This window comes from Erinaceus europaeus, chromosome 7, assembly GCF_950295315.1.
Source record: "Erinaceus europaeus chromosome 7, mEriEur2.1, whole genome shotgun sequence".
Lineage (NCBI taxonomy): Eukaryota > Metazoa > Chordata > Mammalia > Eulipotyphla > Erinaceidae > Erinaceus > Erinaceus europaeus.
In genome coordinates this window covers 32,444,588-32,467,178 of record NC_080168.1, presented here as the reverse complement: position 1 = coordinate 32,467,178, position 22,591 = coordinate 32,444,588, and the positions used below count along the sequence as shown (strand labels likewise).

At 42.1% G+C, this 22,591-nt stretch overlaps 1 protein-coding gene across 1 annotated transcript in view; it reads left to right on the top strand.

Moving 5' to 3' along the window:
• KIAA2012 (KIAA2012 ortholog) overlaps window positions 1-22,591 on the top strand; it is a 189,284-nt gene that overhangs the window by 79,993 nt on the left and 86,700 nt on the right. The window contains exon 12 of the mRNA XM_060194124.1: window positions 13,161-13,237. Coding sequence (XP_060050107.1) covers window positions 13,161-13,237 — 77 coding nt within the window. The remainder of the gene's footprint in view (window positions 1-13,160; window positions 13,238-22,591) is intronic.

Sequence of the window (22,591 nt, the reverse complement as noted above, 5' to 3'; positions counted from 1 at the left end):
CCTCTCTGTCTTCCCTCCTCTCTCTATTTCTCTCTGTCCTGTCCAACAATAACAGCAAGAGCAACAAAATGGGGGGGTTGGGAAATGGCCTCCAGGAGCAGTTGATTCATAGTGCAGGCACCTAGCCCCAGTGATAACCCTGCTCCTATGTGCACTTAACCAAGTGTGTCACTGCCCAAGACCCCCTTGATTTTCTCAATGAATTCAACAACAAAAAATGTTCTTACATCTCTTTATGCTTTAACACTTTCCATTAATGTTTTTTTTAAAAAAATGCATATAAAGTTTCGGTGCTGTGTGTGTGTGTGTGTGTGTGTGTGTGTGTAACTGAAAGAGTCAGCTCAGAGTAGTGAAGCCCCAGTGACCAAAAACAAACAAATAAATAAGTGACACACCACCCCAGAATTAAATTTAAAAAGCAATGTAAAATATCTCTTCATTGAAATTACCAGTGTCGCTTTCACAACTCTTTGTCCTCTTTTGGGGCCACTGGGTTTTAGTGACTATTTTCAGATAATCTGCTACAATTTTTTTAATAATATGGTGGTCTAGGGGGCTGGCAACGGCATGCTGGGTTAAGAGCACATATCAAAAAAAATCAAAAAAATCAAAAAAAAAAAAAAAACAAAAAAAATTTTTTAAATCAAAAAAAAAAAAAAAAAAAAAAAAGAGCACATATCACTCACCATGGCAAGATTCCCGGTTTGAGCCTCCACCTGCCACCTGCAGGGAGGATGCTTCATGAGTGGTGAAGCAGGTCTCTCCCTCTCTACCTCCCCCTCCTCTTTCCATTTCTCTCTGTCCTGTCAAATAAAAATTAATTAGAAAGAAGAAAAAATAAAAAGGTCACCAGGAACAGTGGGTTCCTAGTGTCAGCACCAAGCCCCAGCAATAATCCTGGTGGCAATAAAAAGTTTAAAAAAGGGACTTCTGGAGGCGGAGCTACGAGCAGCAGATCGCTTTCTCTCCTCTCCTCTCCTCTCCCGGATCAACTAGGAATACCAAAGGAGACCACCCGGACTGAAACAAGACAGGACTAGAATGACCACAGAAACCCAGTAAATCACCCGTGAGTACAAACACGCGTGGCTGGTGACAGAGAGGAGAGAGGGGCCTAAGGAGAGATTAAGTGACTGCTAACAGTTCGACAGTTTGTCAGTGGAGACACCACCTCCAGTCTGCTCCACCAACAAGGGGACAGCTGAAGGGAGGAAAGGACTCCCCAGAGACTCACCAAGTACAACTCTGAGTCTCCATTGCTACTACCCTCAGAATCTGGAGCAGCAACAGGGAGGGACACCAGGGCACAGAGATCTAACCGGCAAACTCAGGAGAAGACCTATACCTCGGTGGCATAGCTGAAGGGCTGTGAAAGTCTCTTTGCATAACCACTGGATTATCTCTGCCACACCCTGCTTTATCTCTTGGTCAGGAGTCATTGATTAAGCCAAGAAGCCTATTGATAGTTTAAAAGCCCTCAGGCTACCATAGCCTACAGGGGAAAAAAAAAAAGGCTTTTACACCACTGAACTCCAACTCAGGGATTGAAAAAACTGTTAACTTATATAAAATGGTTAAAACAACAAGAAAAAATAATGGAGACTCGAACCAGGACAAGAGTCCAGCTAAAAGTCCTCCAGAGGGCAAAGCACAAAACAACGAGTTCAACATCCAAACATTAGCTAAGGAAATAATAACAGGAGTGAGTAAAGAATTTGAAAAAATTGTAATCAGAACTGCAGGAACAACAAATGAGAATATGGAAGAAAATTCTAATTATCTCATGGTTATTAGAGAGCTGAAAGCTGAAATTGCTGAGCTAAGAAGGCAACTAGCTGAACAAGCTAAAACAGTATCAGAGCAGGGCAACAAAATAGATGAACTCCAGAAAGCAGTAGAGGGCAGAGAGAATAGAATCAATGAGGCTGAAGACAGAATTAGCAAGATTGAGGATGAATTAGAGACAACTAAAAAAGAAGTAAGAGATCTCAAAAAGAGATTAAGAGATGCTGAAAACAACAACAGAGTCCTATGGGATGACTTCAAAAGAAACAATATACGCATTATTGGCTTACCAGAGGAAGAAAGAGAAGGAGAGGAAGAAAGCATTCTCCAGGCCATAATAGCTGAAAATTTCTCTAGTCTAGACAACACCAAAGACATAAAGATTCAAGAAGCCCAGAGGGTCCCAAACAGAATTAACCCAGACCTAAAGACACCAAGACATGTCATACTTAGATTGGAAAGGAATAAGGATAAAGAAAGGATCCTCAAGGCTGCAAGAGAAAAACAAAGAGTCACCTACAAAGGAAAACCCATAAGATTAGCAGCAGACTTCTCCATACAAACACTACAGGCCAGAAGAGAATGGCAAGATATCTATCGAGTGCTCAATGAGAAAGGCTTTCAGCCAAGAATACTATATCCTGCTAGAATGTCATTCAGACTAGATGGAAGCATCAAAACCTTCTCAGACAAGCAACAGTTGAAGGAAGCAACCATCACCAAGCCTGCCTTGAAAGAAGTTCTGAAAGGTTTCCTATAAACAACCAGACCACCACAAATAGAACATATATCAAAACACTCTAAAACTCTACAAGAATGGCGTTAAAATATCTTCAATCTTTGATATCAATAAATGTGAATGGCCTGAATTCACCTATTAAAAGACAAAGGGTAGGAAGATGGATCAGAAAACACAACCCAACAATATGTTGTCTACAGGAAACTCACCTAACGCAACAAGACAAACACAGACTTAAAGTGAAAGGATGGAAAACTATCATTCAAGCCAATGGCCCACAAAAAAAGGGCAGGAACAGCTATTCTCATATCTGACATGATAGACTTTAAAATACATAAAATTAAAAAAGATAGGAATGGACACTACTTAATGCTCAGAGGATCAGTCAATCAAGAGGACTTAACAATTATTAATATCTATGCACCCAATGAGAAGCCATCTAAATACATCAAACTTCTACTGAAAGAGCTACAGCAATATATTAACAGTAACACAATCATAGTAGGGGACTTCAACACCCCACTATCTCAACTTGACAGATCATCCAGGAAGAAAATCAGTAAAGACATAAGGGAGCTAAATGAAGAGATAGATAACCTAGAACTATTGGACATTTTCAGAGTCATTCAGAGCAAGTTGTGGTATATATACACAATGGAATACTACTCAGCTGTAAAAAATGGTGACTTCACCGTTTTCAGCCGATCTTGGATGGACCTTGAAAAAATCATGTTGAGTGAAATAAGTCAGAAACAGAAGGATGAATATGGGATGATCTCACTCTCAGGCCGAAGTTGAAAAACAAGATTAGAAAAGAAAACACAAGTCGAACCTGAAATGGAATTGGAGTATTACACCAAAGTAAAAGACTCTGGGGTGGGTGGGTGGGTGGGGAGAATACAGGTCCATGAAAAATGAAAAAAAAAAAAAAAAGTTTAAAAAAAAAAAAAAAAAGATGGTGGTGATCTCTAAAACTCTTTGAAACTCTGGTGGTTATTGGAGGGGGACACAGAATTTTGTTGGTGGGTGTAGTGTGGAAATGTACTCCTGCAATCTGATAATCTTATAGACCAGTATCAAAGCACTAATAAAGATTACCTAAAATTTTAATATAGATAGATAGATAGATAGATAGATAGATAGATAGATAGATAGATAGATGACTGACTTGTATTTGTGGACTAGAAGGTCAGTTTTAACTATTTGTAAATGACCTCAAAAGTTTGGGACATGTGCAGGAGCCAGATGATGACGTATTGGGTTAAGTGTATATGTAACAGTAAACAAAGACCCTGGTTCAAGCACTTGTCCCTACCTGCAGGGAGGGAAGCTCTACAGGTGGTAAAACAGTACTGCAGGTGCCTCTCTGTCTCTGTCCTTCTCTATCTCCCCATTCCACCTCAATTTCTCTGTCTCTATCAAAAAAAAAAAACTAAAAATGTGTAATTTGTTTTGCTGCACAGGCATGAAACCAAGTAACAGACATCATGGGACTAGGGCACAGATAATAACTACTAAGGCTGTGAATACACCTCCCCAGTCAACCAGCTCCACACCCACATCTCAGCCTGATGGTCTATTTCTCCCATCCAGGTAGTAACTAGGGCCAGCCCTTCCTAGCTTTGGAGATCAGATCAGGGGTGTTCAGCGTGGTATGGATGTAAAATCTAGTCATCTACTTTTTGTGACATCTGCAATAGTTCTTGTGAAGTCATCTTGTAAAAGAAGAACACTAATTTACATTTATTTATTTAATATAATGTATTAATAATATATAATATATCAATAATACATAATATAATTTTTTTTGCACCTCCAGGATTATCATTGGTGCCAGCACTACAAGTCCACTGCTCCCAGTGGCCATTTTTTTTCTTTTTTTTTTCTATTTTATTCAATAGGGCAGAGACAAATTGAGAGAAGACAGGGAGATAGAGAGGGAGAGAGAGAGAAAGAGAGACACCTGACACCTGCAGACCTGCTTCACCACTTATAAAGCATACCCACTGCACATGGTTGGGGGGGTAGAACGCAGATCCTTGCAAGGGGTCTTTGCACATAGCACTTTGTGCACTTAACTGGGTGGTTCTATGCCAAATATGTTTTTCTAAATCACACTGATCCTCTGTAGTCTCAGTGACAGTCTGAAGAATGCCACCTTTTATTTCCAGTTCAGCTTTTAGTGGGGGTGTGATATACACAAGGAGTACTTCACAGGAGATGGACTTCCCAAATAACCAGGATCTTCTGTTTACTTAAAATGTGATGTCCATGAGGGAGCAGAGTCTCGCTCGAGCTGAGAAGTAGCATGTATTATCATATATTTTAAGACTGGCATGACTTTAAGATGTGTGTTTAGTATGTGTGTGGATATCAGTTCTATTTCCCAACCTATAATAAAGTTTAGAATATGAATTTTTCTTTCTTTAACGTTATCACAGACACAACCTTTTCTCCTTTGTATTAGTGATTTAACAGAGTATCACAAATTTATAAGATTTTACAGCAATACATGGTCAGTGTAAGTCACCACACCCTCCACCAAAGTTCTGTGTCCCCCAGGGAACATGACTTTTAATAACTGATAATGTACAAATACTGCTTTCTACTTCATCCTGCAGACATTGTGTTATCTTCTCATCAGAGAGATCATAAAGAAAAACAAGGCAGAGAGAAAGGGTTCCACTGGTAGAATGGAGAACTTTCATGCCCAAGGCCTCCAGTCCCACATGTACTAGAATGATACTCTGGTGTCTCTGCCTCTCTCTCTCACTCCCTTCCTCTCTCCCACCTCTGAACCCATATCATATAAAATAAATAAAAATTATTTTAATGAGGCTTTTGTTAGTTTTTTTCCCTCCTAGTTTCTCTCTTGTTTCTTTCACATATCTCTGTGGCTTAAGAGATCTATGTATCTGGGCTGTAGCACACATTGTACTAAGCGCAAGGACCCACACAAGGATCCAGGTTCGAGCCCCCAGCTTCCCCTCTACAGGGGTGTCACTTCACAAGTGGTGAAGCAGGTCTGCAGGTGTCTATCTTTCTCTCCCCCTCTGTCTCCCTTCCTCTCTCGATATCTCTCTGCCCTATCCTATTTAAAAAAAAAAAAAAAGCTTCCAGGAGCAGTGGATTCTTAGTGCAGGCACCAAGCCCCAACAATAACTCTGGAGGAAAGAGAGAGAGAAAGAGAGAGAGAGAAAAGGTATCTATTGTTAGCTAAGCCCTCTACAATTCCTCATTTGAAACATAATGAAGACACACCAGCATCAGAGCATATCCAGCAGAGAGAATTCATGAGTCTATCTTGAAAAGCACATTAAGATTCTTCCTTCCTTCCTTCCTTCCTTCCTTCCTTCCTTCCTTCCTTCCTCAAACACTAACTGGCCACCTACTTATGCCGAGGACTATGCTAGGTACAAAGTCCATGCCCTGACACTGTGCACAGTAGTGGGGTGTGCTGAGAGACAGAATGAGTACAGGCTAACACAGTCTGAGAGACTTTTGGAAGAACAGACATTAAGCTGAATTTCTAAAGATATATGCTCATGAGTCAGGGATTATTTTGGAGAAATGCATCACTAGGCAATAGTGTCCTTGTGCAAACATCACAGAGTGCACTTACACAAAGCTGGAAGAAGCAGTCCACTATACACCCAGGTTACATAGCTGTACTGCCATCTTGTATGCAGGCTGCCTGAAGGAACTAGCCAAGCAACGAAGAAAGGATATTCAAGAGAAAGGGGCCATATAAAGGTTGGAGAGCATGGTAGTTGGGAGATATATCAGCAGTTTATAAAATCTGGGCCTTGGGGCACAGGTAGGGGGAGAAACACACCAGCTGAGGGGAAGCAGAAGGCAAATCAGGAAGGGTGGCAGGCACCAACTAAAATTTGAGAAATTTGTCTCAAAAGATTCGGGCTCCTGCTTATGTAGGAATTAACCAGAGTTTTGGTTTAAAGAAATGATTCTCGGGGTCTGGTGGGGGTGCACTTGGTTGAGTGCACGTTACAGTGCTCAAGGATCCAAGTTTGAGCCCCTGGTCCCCACCAGCAGGGGGAAAGCTTCACAAGCAGGTGTCTCTCTATCTCTCCCTCTCTGCCTTCCTCTTCTCTCAATCTCTGGCTGTCTCTACTCAATAAATAAAATAATTTTTTTAAAAATTTAATTAAAAAAAAAAGAAATGATTCTCAAGATTATGTGGCGAATGAACGAATTTAAGTATTTAAGACGAAAGGTTGGGAGGTCAGATGTTTAGACTTGTTTGAGAATGAGTGACCAAGATAATAGTTTCTACAGAAATAGATGCAACCACGTGAATTAAATGGATTGTATGCAGATACACCTTCACCTTTTTTTTTAATTTCCTTCTTCCACTCAGTCTTCTACCACAAGTATCTTTTAAAAAATAAAATTAAAGTGAGTGGTCCAGGAGGTGTCGCAGTGGATAAAGCATTGGACTCTCAAGCATGAGGTCCTGAGTTCAATCCCCAGTAGCACATGTACCAGAATGATGTCTGGTTCTTTCTCCTACCTTTCTCATGAATAAATAAATAAATTCTTTTTAAAAAATTTAAAAACAGGGGCTGAGTGGTGGCACACCTGGTTGAACACACATTACCATGCTCAAGGACCTGAGCCCCCAGTCTCCTCCTGCAGGAGAGAAAGCTTTGTGAGCGGTGAAGCAGGGCTGCAGGTGTCTCTCTGTCCCATCACCTTCCCTCTTGATTTCTGACTGTCTCTATCCGACAAAGATAATTTTAAAAAAATTAAAAATAAAGCGATGTAGGACCAGTAAAATAGCTCACTCGCATAGTGTGCCTGCTTTGCCATGTGTGTGACCCTTGTTCAAACCCAGCCACAACCACACTGGAGAAGCTTTGCTGCAGTGGTGTATTTCTCTCATTCTCTCTCTCTGTGTGTCTCTCACTTTCTATCTGAAAAAGTTGGCCAGAGCAGTGAAGGCCCAGAAAAAAAAAAATCGTTGATTTATTTATGGGTTTATTTATCTTTATGACACATAGATAGATACGAGTACTGTTCATCTTCGGCTTATGGTGGTGCAAGGAATTGAATGTTGGGTCTTTGGGGCCTCAGACACGCAAAAACTGTGCTTTAACGTGGTTAGCAGTCTCCCCTGCCTCACAGCTATCTTTGTTAATCCTATGGTACATTTTGATCAACAAGTTTCTAGTGTTGTTGGTACTTCATACACAGCTCCAGTGTAAATTCCATCATCTGCCTGCCTTTCACCTTATAGAGGTCTGGGACCTCTTTATAAGAAAAATAATTTAGGGGTTCCGGCGGTAGCACAGCAGGTTAAGCGCACATGGCGCAAAGCGCAAGGACCAGAATAAGGATCCCAGTGGAGCCCCAGGCTCCCCACCTGCAGGGGAGTCGCTTCACAAGCAGTGAAACAGGTCTGCAGGTGTCTATCTTTCTCTCCCCCTCTCTGTCTTCCCCTCCTCTCTCCATTTCTCTCTGTCCTATCCAACAATGAACGACATCAACAATAACAATAATAACCACAACAAGGCTACAACAAGGGCAACAAAAAGGGTGGAAAATGGCCTCCAAGAGCAGTGGATTCATGGTGCAGGCACTGAGCCCCAGCAATAACCCTGGAGGCAAAATTTAAAAAAAAACAATAATTTAGGGGGCCAGGCAGTGGTACACCCAGTCAACCATGCATGTTACCATGTGCAAGGACCTGGGTTCGAGCCCCCGTTCCCCACCTAAAGGGTATCTTTTTCTCTTTCCTTCTCTATCTCCCCCTTCTCCTCTCAATTTCTCTCTGTCCCATCAAATAAAATAGAAAGAAAAAGAGAAAAGAAAAGAAAAGAAAAGGCACCAAAGTAAAAGACTCTGGGGTGGGAGGGGGGGAGAGTACAGGTCCCAAAAGGATGACAGAGGACCTAGTGGAGGGGGGGGGTTGTATTGTTATGTGGAAAACTGAGAAATGTTATGCACATACAAACTTTTGTATTTACTGTCGAATGTAAAACATTATCTCCCAATAAAGAAATTTTAAAAAAAAGAGCAGAGAGCTGAAATAGCAGAGTTAAGAGCACAACTATCTGAACAAGCAATACAGTATCAGAATAGGGTAACAAAATAGTTGAGTTACAGAAAACAATAGAGGGGAGAGAGAGCAGAATTAGCAAGATCGAGAATGAATTAGAGAAAACAGAACTAAAAAGGAGATTAAGAGATACTGAAAACAAGAGAGAAACATGAGATGACTACAAAAGAAGTAATATGCACATTATTGACTTACCAGAGGAAGAAAGAGAGGAAGGGGAAGAAAGCTGAGAACTTACCTACTTTTAACAACATAAAGTACATAAAGGTTCAAGAAGCCTCAAGGGTCCCAGACCTAAAGACACCAAGACATGTCATATCTAGAATGGAAAGGAATGAGGATAAAGAAAGGACCCTGGGGGCAGGCGGTACAGCAGGTTAAACACACATGGTGTGAAGCACAAGGACCAGTTGTAAGGATCCCTCCTGCAGGGGAGTCACTTAAAAGGAGAAAAAAAAAAGAAAGAAAGAAAGAAAGAAAGAAAGAAAGAAAGAAAGAAAGAAAGAAAGAAAGAAAATAAAAGAAAAGAGAGCTGCTGGGAGTGGTGGATTCATAGTGCAGGAACTCAGCCCCAGCAATAATCCTGGTGACAATAAACTATTATTATCATCATTATTTTTTAAATTTTTATATTTATTTATTTACTTATTTTCCCTTTTGTTACCCTTGTTGGCTTTTTTATTGTTCTTGTAGTTATTATTGTTGTTGTTGTTGTCTTTATTAGATAGGACAGAGAGAAATGGAGAGAGGAGGGGAAGACAGGGATGGGGAGAGAAAGATAGACACCTGCAGACCTGCTTCACCACCTGTGAAGTGACTCCCCTGCAGGTGGGGAGCCAGGGGCTCGAACCGGGATCCATACTGGTTCTTGCACTTTGCTCTATGTGTGCTTAACCCGCTGCGCTACCGCCCGACTCCCCATCATTATTATTATTAGTGAACTTTATGGAGAGATGCTGGTGATCTTAAAGCTAAAGCAGACCCTGGAGAACTGAGCTGTTTCATCTAAGAAGACATAAATTAAAAAAAAAAAAGCATGACAAATTGGGGAAAAAATATTGCACTTGCTTTTGCAAAGCATTTCCTTATTTAAATTCATCTATTTGGCTCCTTTAATAGCGTTTTCTGAGGTCTGTCTTCAGCCTGGAGACTTTCTTGGGTCTTGAGTAAATTTTTGGTCTGCCCATCTTGGCCTCCTCCCCACTCAGGAAGATTTAAAGTGAAAATGTGTAACACAGACAAGGTCTTCAATCTTATTTCACAAATTGGACAATGGTAATACCAAAAGGCTATCTTGAGTCTTGGTCTCCTGCAAGCAGACTTAAGATTTATTACAACAGAAAAATGCTGTACAGGTCATGGGCATCTTGAGTCATATCACATAAAATACAGTATTTTTAGATCATTCTTAAGTAGAATTCTTCAGTAAAGGGCAGCAGGACTGGAGTTGCTGGACTACCCTTCCTTTTATGGTCCAGTTTGTACTGGGAAGTGTTTTTTTTTAATTTTTTTTATTAATCTGGAATTTGCTTTCGCATTTTTCATTGCAGATCACAAATACCCAACCTCAGGGCTACAAAGTCTACTCAGCCTACTCCCAGGCCTACTCCCACTGGTTTCTGCTGGGATCAGCAGGTCGTGTGCAAAACTATGTGAGGCAGCACTGGTGTCTGAGATGTGTTTGTCAACAAATACATCCTGTCCCCAATAATGAGCCACTGCAGGTTATGAAGGAAGTTCCATGAGTCCATAATAGCAACCTCAGAAGTGTGGGAGAAGCTCCTAAACATATTTAGAAAGGCTCCCACCAGGTAGAGTGCATGCCTTATCATGAACAAGGACTTAGGTTAGAGCCCTAGCACCACATGGAGGCACCATGGACAGCACCAGGGGAAGCCCTACTGTGTGTGTGTGTCCTCTCTCTCTTTCTCCTTCCTCTCTCTCCCTCTCCTTCTCCCTTTCTCTCTCTCTATTTCTTCTTCTTCTCCTTCTCCTCCTCCTTCTCCTCCTCATCCTCTTTCTTCTCTCTCTCTCCCTCTCTCTCTCCCTCCTTCCTCTGTCTCTCTCTCTCTCTCCGAAAAAAAAAGAGAGAGAGAATGAAAATGTCTAGTAGCAGTGGGATGGTGCACTTTGTAGGCCCTAGCACTAGTGACAAAGAAACCGCACTCCCAAGAACTAGTACTGTCTTTCTAACCAGCAAGTGGTCATTTTGGAGCCTGTGGGTCTGAAGTTCTTTCTCAAGCCCTGGCACTAATCTATGAAGAAGCTGGGGGAGGGGGCAGGGTGTTTGATAAGGTGACATTTTGCAGTTTAGCCTCTGCTTTGATACCAGCTGGGGCCCACCCAAGCGTTCCCATATCAAGGGAAGTAAGTATTCTGAGACAATGGGGACGACTGCATCCATGTTTCATTCTTATCTACAACAGTAAGCAACAGCTCGGGAGTTAAACAGAGTTAGCTTAAGTTTAAAGAGAACTGAGTTGTATGGCACTGTATTCAGTGCCAGTATCAGATGCTCTCTCCTGCTTTTTAAGTCTGAGTGTTTGGTGAAGGATCCCATGATTTGAAGCAAGCAGGAGAGGTTTGAGACGAGACCCCATCCAGTCTGGGTCATCGGAGAAATGCCCTGATTATCTGGTGGCAGTGCTATCTCCTTGCTAAAAGCCTGTGGGTAGATTAATACTAGTGTTTGAAAATCTGCTTGGGCCTGGTGGTGGGCAGTCAGGGAAGGAATGTGTGTTCCAGTTATCTCTTTAAGGGCAGATGTGTTCATCCCAGAAAGACTGAGCAACCGGCTTCAGGGAGACCGGAAGTTGTACAGTCACAGGATGTGCACACCACCCCTAGAAGGATGAGAAAGCTCAGGTCAGGTTTGTGTTCACAGCCACTTGCCTGCACTGGCCAGAGGGTTGGTCATTTTCATTTGATAAGAACAGCAAAGCCTGCCACGTTGTAGAGAGAGGAAGCTTTACCACCCCCATTGCTTTATCTCCCAGGAATGTGGTTTGAGCTGTATCTCCTCCTTGACAACTTGGATCTCAGTAAATTACCAGGGTCTTGACCCAAGAGATGGAGAAGGCCTAAGTGATTTTTCAGTCTCCTATCTAAAAATGCGTTTACATTTCCTGAACTCTGGCTGACTGATTCATTCTCTGAATGTTGCAAAAGAACTTTCCTGATGCGTTAGAATTTATAAGCTTCATTAAGAGGTCCACAGTTCCTTCCAAGCCACAAACGAAACAAACCTCATCACAGCCTAATTCTGTTGGCTTGAATGTGTCCAGAGGATGGATAATGGCCAAGCAGCTGGGATGGCAAGCTCAAGGGAGGCCAAGGAAGACATTGTCATGCGGAGGGGAAGCCTGAGCAGCTAAGCTGTGAGACCCGGGTTCAGATCCTGATCTTGTTCTGGTTCACAGTATGACCTTGACCCAGTTTCAGGAAACTACTGCACTCTCTCCACCCACCCACCCCACACACACACTTGTTTTTAATTTAAAAAAAAAAAGTTTAAATCTGTGCAAAAGTCATTAGAAAAAAACAGAAAGAAAAGAAAAGGACAGCTGAGAAACAACAGAAAAAGGAAGGTCAGCCCACAAGTAATGAGTAAAGACTTCAGGTCAAGGAGACAAAGAAGCAGTTGCATATGGCCATTGGCTCTTAAAAAGAGCTACTTATGAGGACCAAGTATGGAAAGAACTTTTTGTTGGACACTGGTCTCACATGAGAGACTAATATCCTTGTCAGCAGAGCCATGTGCTTAGCTAAATCTGTTCCTCAAATAAACATTCCTTTATAAACATTAAATTTACTTGGGGGGGGGAGGGAAGAAAAAAATAAATCCTCTTCTCTTGCAGCATGGGGTTCAAGGCAGACCGTTTTGGGCTCAGATCCTCACTCAAAACCTCTCTGGTTGGACAGCTTTTACCTTTCAGGTCTCAGCTTCCACACGTAGAGAAAGCAGAGATGACCCCACCCTGGAGGAGAGGTGTAGGGTCACACAAGCACACTGCCCTGTAGTCAGTTTGGCTGCAACTTCGTGGCCCCTCCCCCCAGCCTCACAGTAGCCTTTGCTTATGTTCACCTCATGAGTCCACCTCTCCTATTGCCCCTCCATCTTGTGCTGGCGGGGAGCGGGTCTCTGAGCTCTCCATCTGGAAGATGCAGAAGCATTTTCCTACTCAGTCAGATACCATCATACAAAATTTATACTTAACAGCATCAGCAGATTTCTTCCCATCAATATTTCCTTTTTAATTTTAGCTTTATCTGAATTTTCACAGCACAAAGGATTTTCCTGTGTCCTTTTAAAGAGCAACCACAACAAGAGCAGAAATCTGAACATAAGGTCTTAATACTGCATTTGATATGGTGCTTACAGGCTGTGAGTAATGAGGTTATAGATGTAACTGGGCAGACTAGTGTGACTATCACCGGTGTATACGTGTTTATAGTCTTACACATATGAACTAGGTTTGCATGTATGTGATATTTATAAAAATTCATGAGACCTAGATCTGACAGCCTTGATCCTTTTCTCTCTGATTTCTACAATAGCAAACACTGAATCTGGAACCAATCTTCACGTGGATGTTAACGAAACCTCAGTGCTGATTCAGAAAACAGAGAAGCAGGTACAGTTCTGAATCTGAAAGAGCATGCAAATGGGTGGCAGGATTTGGGGGTTCTTGCCACAATTTGCTGTGTGACCCTGCATAAGACTCTTCAGCTGTCTAGGCCTCATTGGCCTCATCAGTAAATGAGACCAGTAGATTAGAAAATCACAGAGGTCCCATAACTCAGCGACTTGGAATGTCTTAACTTGGACTATTTTGTCTGGCTCTTTGTGTGCACAAATAAGCTGAGTAGGCCTTTCCCTGACTTCTGTAAAGTCATAAAGGAGACCCAGAGGCAGCAGGCACTAAGATGTCATGCCTATGGGCCCATTATTTTCATTCCAATCCTCATTGTTAGTGAAAAGAAAAAAATAACAATAAAATTACATAAATATACAGTGAAGGAGAAAAATGCTTTATATAGATGAACTACACACACACACTCCCTGGCCCCCACCTATGAGAAGGAAAGCATTCATGAGCAGTGAAGCAGTACTGCAGGTGTCTCCCTCTCTCTCTCTCCCTTTCTCTCTCTCCCCCCTCACTCTCTCTCCATTTCCCCCTTCCCTATCAATTTCTCTCTGTCTTGTCAAATACATTTTTAAAAGTTAAGAAAAAGGAACTTATGCTTGCAAGCACAGGTCTGTCGTTTCATTCAGAGCTTTGAGTCTGAGACTGACTTTAAGGTCACCCTAGAGAGACAGCTCAGGGGAATTCTAGTGCTGACAGGGCTCAGAGAAGCTAAAGGAGAGGCAGCACAGGTCTTGGACTTCCCTGGGTCTCTCTCTCTCCCACTCATGACACCCTGGGGGCCCATCATTTCTGCTTCTTCCTTATTTCCAACCTCTTCCCACAGCCTGGTTATCTTCCCTTTCTTCACATTCATTAGAATGCAATAATAATAAGGGGCCAGGTGGTAGCACACCTGGTTAAACATACATATTACAGTGCACAAGGACCACAGTTGAAGCCCCTGGTCCCCAAAAGCAAGGAGAAAACTTCACAAGTAGTGAAGCAGAGTTGCAGGTGTCTCTCTGTCTCTTTCTCTCTATATATCTCCTCCTTCCCTCTCAATTCCTCTCTGTCTCTATTCAAGAATTAATTTAAAAAATATTTTTTAAAAAAGAAAGCAATAGGAATAAAATCATGTGGTCCAGGAGGTGGCGCAGTGATAGGGCTTTGGACATTCAAGCATGAAGTCCCGAGTTCAATCCCCGGCAGCACATGTGCCAGAGTGATGTCTGATTCTTTCTCTCTCCTCCTATCTTTCTCATAAATAAATAAAATCGTTTTGTTTGCATCTGTGTGCAGAGCTGTGCTCTGAAGGAGCTGAGGTCTCAGGGCTAGAGTCCCAGGCTTCCCTTGGGGTGAAACACCTGAGCCATCCTTCCAGTTACTGAGGAACCACAGAACCAATGCCTGCATTTTTTCTTTCTGGATTTTTTTTTTTCAGAGCACTGCTTAGCTATGGTGGTGCAAAGGACTAAACCTAGGACTTCAGAGCCTCAGCCATGAGAGTTGGTTTGCATAACCATTAAGCTATCTACCCCTCCTGCATTTTCTTTATGTGCCTACTTGAAGACTTCCTTATAAGGGATGTAAATCTTTATTTTAATAGAATCTTTGGCTAGAGAAAATATAATAAATTATATTTCTTTTTTAAATTTTATTTATTTATTATATAGAGACAGAGAGAAAATTGAGAAGGGAGGGAGAGATTGAGAGAGAAAGAGACAGAGACACTTGCAGCCTTACTTCACCATCCATAATGCTTTCTCCCTGCAGATGGGGATCAGGGGCTTGAACCTGGGTCCTTGTGCATTGTAATGTGACCCCATAAATTATAATTCTGATGATGGTACAATCCTGACTGCCTCATATTCCCAGTCCACACTTAATTCACACAACCCTGTGGCTGTATTTCAGGAGGCCTAATATCACCTGTGAAGAAAGAATGGTTCAGTCAAGTCCTAGACTGAGTTATTAACTTGAAATCAGAGCAAGGAACAACAGGGTGGGGATTGGGGAGGTAGCATGATGGTTATGCAAAAATACTTTCTTGCCTGCAGCACCAAAGTCTCAGGTTCAATCCCCACCCTAAACCAGGATTGAGCAGTGCTCTGGTCTCTTTCTGTACCTTTCTCTCTCTCTCATTAAACTAAAACCAAATATATCTATTTTTTAAAGGAGGACAGGTGGTGACACACCTGGTTAAGTGCTCACATTACAATGTGCAAGGACTTGGGTTCAAGCCCCTGGTCCCCACCTGCAGAGGGAAGGCTTCACAAGTGTTGAAGCAGGGCTGCAGGTGAAGCAGGGCTGCAGGTGTCTCTTTCTCTCTCTATCTCCCCCTCTCCTCTCAATTTCTCTGTCTCTACTCAATAATAAATAAATGAAAATATTAAGAGAGAGAGAGAAAGAGGAACACCAGACCAAGGGTTCATAAACTCTGACGTGAGGGTCCTAAATTCTAACCCTAGATTGCCCCTGTGAGCCCAGCGCTAAGCAGTGGACCCTGAGAATTGCATGCCCTTCCTCTGTGAAAGGGGGTGGATGCCCCCCCCAGAAGCAGTTGGTTCATTCAAGTCATAGGCTTATTCCCTTTAGACATCGCTCCCAAAATGAAAGCCATTTGTGGAAGAAAAAAAAACTTGGGGAGCCCCACCATTACCTCAAGACAGTGAAAACCAGGTTTAGTGATGGGAGAAGTGAAAAGAGGAGTATTCCTCTCCTCCTCCGCCCCCAGGACTTCATGAGACTAATGGCACTTTATTAGCTTAATCACTGGCTTCAACTTTAACTACTTCCTCAACCTACTCCACGTAAATAACTAATTTCATGTTTACTATAAAGCATCTGGAAAGGATTTAGAAACAAATTTCTGACCAGCAGCTTTCAGTCCTGTCCCTTGATAGGCCCGCGGCAAATGCAGTCTTCTCCCTGCTCTGAGGCAGGCTCTGCTGTCCCACCAAACCGACCTTATCAGCCTTAGCAGTTTGTCCCCTTTCCATTAATTCCTCCCTCTGCCTCCCTCTTTTCACTGGGGTCTGACCATATTAGGAGGTCTGTCAAAGAAAATGCTTTTACTTTTCTCCATCACTGCTCTAGCTGAAAGGGAAGAGTGGGGGTGAGGGGTAACCCAAAAGGTAAAATGTTTTAGTGTTGCCAACCTTTAATGAGAAATCACAGACCTAGATGGGGGGGGGGGTAAATTCCTGATGAGTGGGTAAAAGAAAACTTTGCAGACGTGACTGGGTTCATGGATGTGCGGGCCTCTGAAGAGGCTGCCTCTGGACGCCCCCTGCTGGTTGGATCGCAAACCCTCCGCTGTGCACGTCCTGTGCTTGCAGCAGGAGCAGGAGCCATGGCGGGACTCCTGTCTACTCTGCCCCGGGCCCCAGTCTCCACACAGGAGGGCTGGCTCCCCAGGCACCCTTTCCAGAGCTGGCAGAGGAGCAGGCCTGGGTGGTGAATTCATAAATAGAGAGGAGAATAGCTGAAGACGTTAGCAACTTCCTAAGAGCTGGAGGAGGGGGTTAAGACTAGATTGGGGGGAGGGGAGGGGGGACTACAAGGGGAAATGTGAAGATGAAAAGAGTAGCGGACAAAAAGGAAAAGGAGACAAGCAGACATGTTTCAACTCCAAGCTTCCATTTCCTCTTTCAAATGAACTGCCTCCCCACTGTGAAGAGAATCAAGTATTTATGAAGGTATTTTTTGCATATTAATAACAGCAGATGGAGCACTGCCAGTTCTGAAGTCCTAAAGGTACTGGTGCCCTTTTTTTAATGCAAGTCCTTCAGACTCCTCGCCGAATTTGGTGTTCTCGGTCACATTTATATTCCTCTCTGCCTTGTGGCTCCTCCTAAGGCCTTTTTTATTTTTATGAAGGGAAATTAGTTCTTGGTCAGAGACCAAGAACTGCTCTTACCTCGGTGCAGACATCAATCACTGGAAAAGCTTTCCTGGTCCCCAGGGCCACTGTGTGTACAGGCCATACGTTGCGTGAGGTGACCAGCCCCTGAAAAGAAGATTAAAATTGTAAATGAGAATTCCAGGAAGAAATGGTTGGGGGTACATGGGAGGTAGATAGAGAGGAAATAACAACAACAAAACAAAAATTGCATTAGCTACACTAGCATGACTACTTGGCAGAGGTCATGTACAATTTTTAAAAGAAAAACATTTACAAGTTAGAAAAAATAAGCAAAAGATAATTCCTATCAAAAGGTAGTAGGAAACATACAAGGAAAAAGATTTACTCTCTGTATCAATTTAAATGCAAATAGAAGCAAACTGGGGGTGACTTTTTATATCTGAGACTTATGCCTCCTCTAATTTCTGTTCTGTTTTTAATGGTAGCACTGCAAGGTCTTGGTGAAAGTGTTACCAGTCACTTCTGACAGACTATAATTTGGTCCATCATTTGTAAAGAAAATGGCCATATGACTCACAAAATACTCTTTGTATCTGCTGATGTGGTATTTCTCACATCTGGGAGTTTATCTTGGGGGATATTTTAGCATAAAGCAACTACTCAAGCCCTGCCCCAACTCACTGAAGGAAGCTTCAGTACTGTGGTCTATTTTAATACCCCTGACACCTCTTTGTCTCTATCTAAAAAAATTAATAAAATAGGTTTTTAAAGGGAGTCAGGCAGTAGCGCAGCGGTTTAAGCACAAGTGGTGCAAAGCACAAGGACCTGCATGAGGAACCTGGTTCGAGCCCCCGGCTCCCCACCTGCAAGGGGGTCGCTTCACAGGTGGGAAAGCAAGTCTGCAGGTGTCTATCTTTCTCTCCCTATCTCTGTCTTCCCCTCCTCTCTCATTTCTCTCTGTACTATCCAACAACAATGACATCAATAACAACAATAATAACTACAACAATAAAAGCAAGGGCAACAAAAGGGAAGGAATAAATAAATAAAATAACTTTTTAAAATTTAATTGAACATGTCCATTGCACATTATCAGTAACAGCCTGGTAGTCCAACATCAGATAAGTGATTAAGTGTATTATGACCCACTCCACTCAGTGATGAGTTTGATTCATACATGTTAATGAAGATTGAGGAAACTCAGCAACAGAGCCCCTGCTCTGGGTTCAATCCTCAGGACCGACCACAAGAGAGTAACAATGAATAGTGAATTGTTACTTCGCTCTCTCTGTCTCTCTCTCTTTAAAAACAAGTAGGGCCAGAAAAATAACACTCCTGGGTAGTGCTCCCTTTTTTGCCAAGCACTCAACCAGTGTTCAAGCTTGGTCCCCTCCGCACTGGAAGAAGCTTCAGTACTCTCCCCTCTATGCCCCTCCCCCCAAAAAAGTTGGCACAAAGTGGTAAAGTCCTAATTTTAACCCAAAAAAAAAGTTATTGAATTTTAGAAGGTAGCTGAGCAGTGGAGTGACTGTGTAAGACCCTGGTTTCAGTCCCCAGCACCAAATTTTTTTAAACGGAGGTTTGGCAAGGGATCTAGCTCAGTGGAAGAGTGCATATACTTCATATGTATGAGGCCCTGGGTTCAATCTCTGCCACCAAAAAATTCAAAGAATGGTGAGTGCTTAGATGAGAAACTTTGATTTCATGTGAGTGGTTTCACTTGATCTTTTTTTTTTTAAATAATTTATTTCTTTATTGGGGAATTAATGCTTTACATTCAACAGTAAATACAATAGTTTGTACATGCATAACATTCCCCAGATTCCCATTTAACAATACAACCCCCACTATTTCATATATCATTTTTCATGGACCTGTATTCTCCCCACCCACCCACCCAACCCAGAGTCTTTTACTTTGGTGTAATACTCCAATTCCATTTCAGGTTTGACTTGTGTTTTCTTTTCTAATCTTGTTTTTCAACTTCGGCCTGAGAGTGAGATCATCCCATATTCATCCTTCACTTTCTGACTTATTTCACTCAACATGATTTTTTCAAGGTCCATCCAAGATCGGCTGAAAACGGTGAAGTCACCATTTTTTACAGCTGAGTAGTATTCCATTGTGTATATATACCACAACTTGCTCAGCCACTCATCTGTTGTTGGACACCTGGGTTGCTTCCAAGTTTTGGCTATTACAAATTGTGCTGCCAAGAACATATGTGTATACAGATCTTTTTGGATGGATGTGTTGGGTTCCTTAGGATATATCCCCAGGAGGGGAATTGCAGGGTCATAGGGTAGGTCCATTTAATATATTGCTGTAGCTCTTTCAGTAGAAGTTTGATGTATTTAGATGGCTTCTCATTGGGTGCATAGATATTAATAATTATTAAGCCCTCTTGATTGACTGATCCTCTGAGCATTAAGTAGTGTCCATTCCTATCTTTTTTAATCTTATCTATTTTAAAGTCTATCATGTCAGATATGAGAATAGCTGTTCCTGCCCTTTTTTGTGGGCCATTGGCTTGTATGATAATTTTCCATCCTTTCACTTTAAGTCTGTGTTTGTCTTGTTGAGTTAGGTGAGTTTCCTGTAGACAACATATTGTTGGGTTGTGTTTTCTGATCCATCTTCCTACTCTGTGTCTTTTAATAGGTGAATTCAGGCCATTGACATTTATTGATATCAAAGATTGAAGATATTTTAACGCCATTCTTGTAGAGTTTTAGAGTGTTTTGATATATGTCCTATTTGTGGTGGTCTGGTTGTTTATAGGAGACCTTTCAGAACTTCTTTCAGGGCAGGCTTGGTGATGGTTGCTTCCTTCAACTGTTGCTTGTCTGAGAAGGTTTTGATGCTTCCATCTAGTCTGAATGACAGTCTAGCAGGATATAATATTCTTGGCTGAAAGCCTTTCTCATTGAGCGCTCCGATAGATATCTTGCCATTCTCTTCTGGCCTGTAGTGTTTGTATGGAGAAGTCTGCTGCTAATCTTATGGGTTTTCCTTTGTAGGTGACTCTTTGTTTTTCTCTTGCAGCCTTGAGGATCCTTTCTTTATCCTTATTCCTTTCCAATCTAAGTATGACATGTCTTGGTGTCTTTAGGTCTGGGTTAATTCTGTTTGGGACCCTCTGGGCTTCTTGAATCTTTATGTCTTTGGTGTTGTCTAGACTAGAGAAATTTTCAGCTATTATGGCCTGGAGAACGCTTTCTTCCTCCCCTTCTCTTTCTTCCTCTGGTAAGCCAATAATGCGTATATTGTTTCTTTTGAAGTCATCCCATAGGACTCTGTTGTTGTTTTCAGCATCTCTTAATCTCTTTTTGAGATCTCTTACTTCTTTTCTAGTTGTCTCTAATTCATCATCAATCTTGCTAATTCTGTCTTCAGCCTCATAGATTCTATTCTCTCTGCCCTCTACTGCTTTCTGGAGTTCATCTATTTTGTTGCCTTGCTCTGATACTGTTTTAGCTTGTTCAGCTAGTTGCCTTCTTAGCTCAGCAATTTCAGCTTTCAGCTCTATAATAACCATGAGATAATTAGAATTTTCTTCCATTTTCTCATTTGTTGTTCCTGCATTTCTGATTACAATTTTTTCAAATTCTTTACTCACTCCTATTATTATTTCCTTAGTTAATGTTTGGATGTTGAACTCGTTTTGTGCTTCACCCTCTGGAGGACTTTTAGCTGGACTCTTGTCCTGGTTCGAGTCTCCAATATTTTTTCTTGTTGTTTTAACCATTTTATATATGTTAACAGTTTTTTCAATCCCTGAGTTGGAGCTCAGTGGTGTAAAAGCCTCTTTTTTTCCTTCCCTGTAGGCTATGGGAGCCTGAGGGCTTTTAAACTATCAATAGGCTTCTTAGCTTAATCACTGACTCCTGACCAAGAGATAAAGCAGGGTGTGGCAGAGATAATCCAGTGGTTATGCAAAGAAACTTTCACAGCCCCTCAGCTATGCCACCGAGGTATAGGTCTTCTCCTGAGTTTCCCGGTTAGATCTCTGTCCCCTGGTGTCCCTTCCTGTTGCTGCTCCAGATTCTGAGGGTAGTAGCAATGGAGACTCAGAGTTGCATTTAGTGAGTCTCTGGGGAGTCCTTTCCTCCCTTTAGCTGTCCCCTTGTTGTGGAGCAGACTGGAGGTGGTGTCTCCACTGATAAACTGCTGAATGTTAGCAGTCACTTAATCTCTCCTTAGGCCCCTCTCTCCTCTCTGTCACCAGCCACGTGTGTTTGTACTCACGGGTGATTTACTGGGTTCCTGTGGTCATTCTAGTCCTGTCTTGTTTCGGTCCGGGTGGTCTCCTTTGGTATTCCTAGTTGATCCGGGAGAGGAGAGGAGAGGAGAGGAGAGGAGAGGAGAGGAGAGGAGAGGAGAGGAGAGGAGAGGAGAGGAGAGGAGAGGAGAGGAGAGAAAGCGATCTGCTCGGTTTCACTTGATCTTAACCAAAAGGCCTAGACGTGATCATGTGGGTGGTTTCATGCACGCTTTCTCGTCCTCACATCTGGGGCCATTAATAATTAATTAATTTTTTTATACTTTCAAAAAATATATTTTTAATTTCTTTATTGGAGGATTAATGTTTTACAGTCGACAATATATACAATATTTTGTACATGCATAACATTTCTCAGTTTAATAATTAATTAATTAATTATGTCTGTGCATTATTGAATGTTGAACAGCATCGACTAAATCTGTATTGACTAGATGCCAGTAACACAGCAGTCCTTCCCTGGCTGTGACATTCAGAAATATCTCTAGACTTAGTCAGACGTTCCCTCGAGGGCAAGATCATCCCTGGTGGAGAATCTTTACTTAAATTTTTAAGTTTTTAATTTATTTAATAGAAACAGAGAGAAATAGAGAGGGATGGGGTAGATAGAGAAGTCGAGAGATACCTGCAACACTGCCTCGATGCTTGTGAAACTTCCCTTCTGTAGGTGCTGAATGGGGGCTTGAATTCCTGCCACCTTGTGCATGATAACATATGCAGTCAACCAGCTGCACAGCTGCCCAGCCCATCTCTATCTAACTTTTAAAGTGAGAAAGTGATGTCTACTTTGACCACCACCATGGAAGAGGTCAATGTGTCTCTAACCAAAAGACTTCTCAACTTTTCAGAATTATCCTTTTAAGGATCCTAACCCCCTTTCCAGCTTTTTATCCTTCTTACCCTAGACTTGGCAGGGGAGGGCGAGTTGGAGGGGGAAAGCACTGAATTTACCTCTTTTTGTGAAAAGTTTGAATCTCAAAGGATGAAACTTCCTGTGCATCCAGGCTCATCTGTGTAAGCTTTGGACAAGAAAGGTCCTGAGCCCTCTGATTCATTGAGCTGTCGGGGCAAAAAGGTTGTCAGTAAAAACTATCAAAATACAGGCTCGACCTTTAATTAGATTTCCCAGGAATTGCTGCATCTTTTTATCTAAAGTAAGAAAGAATCGCTTTCCCAGCTCTTACACTGTCTGTTTTCTACCTTTGTTGGGGAG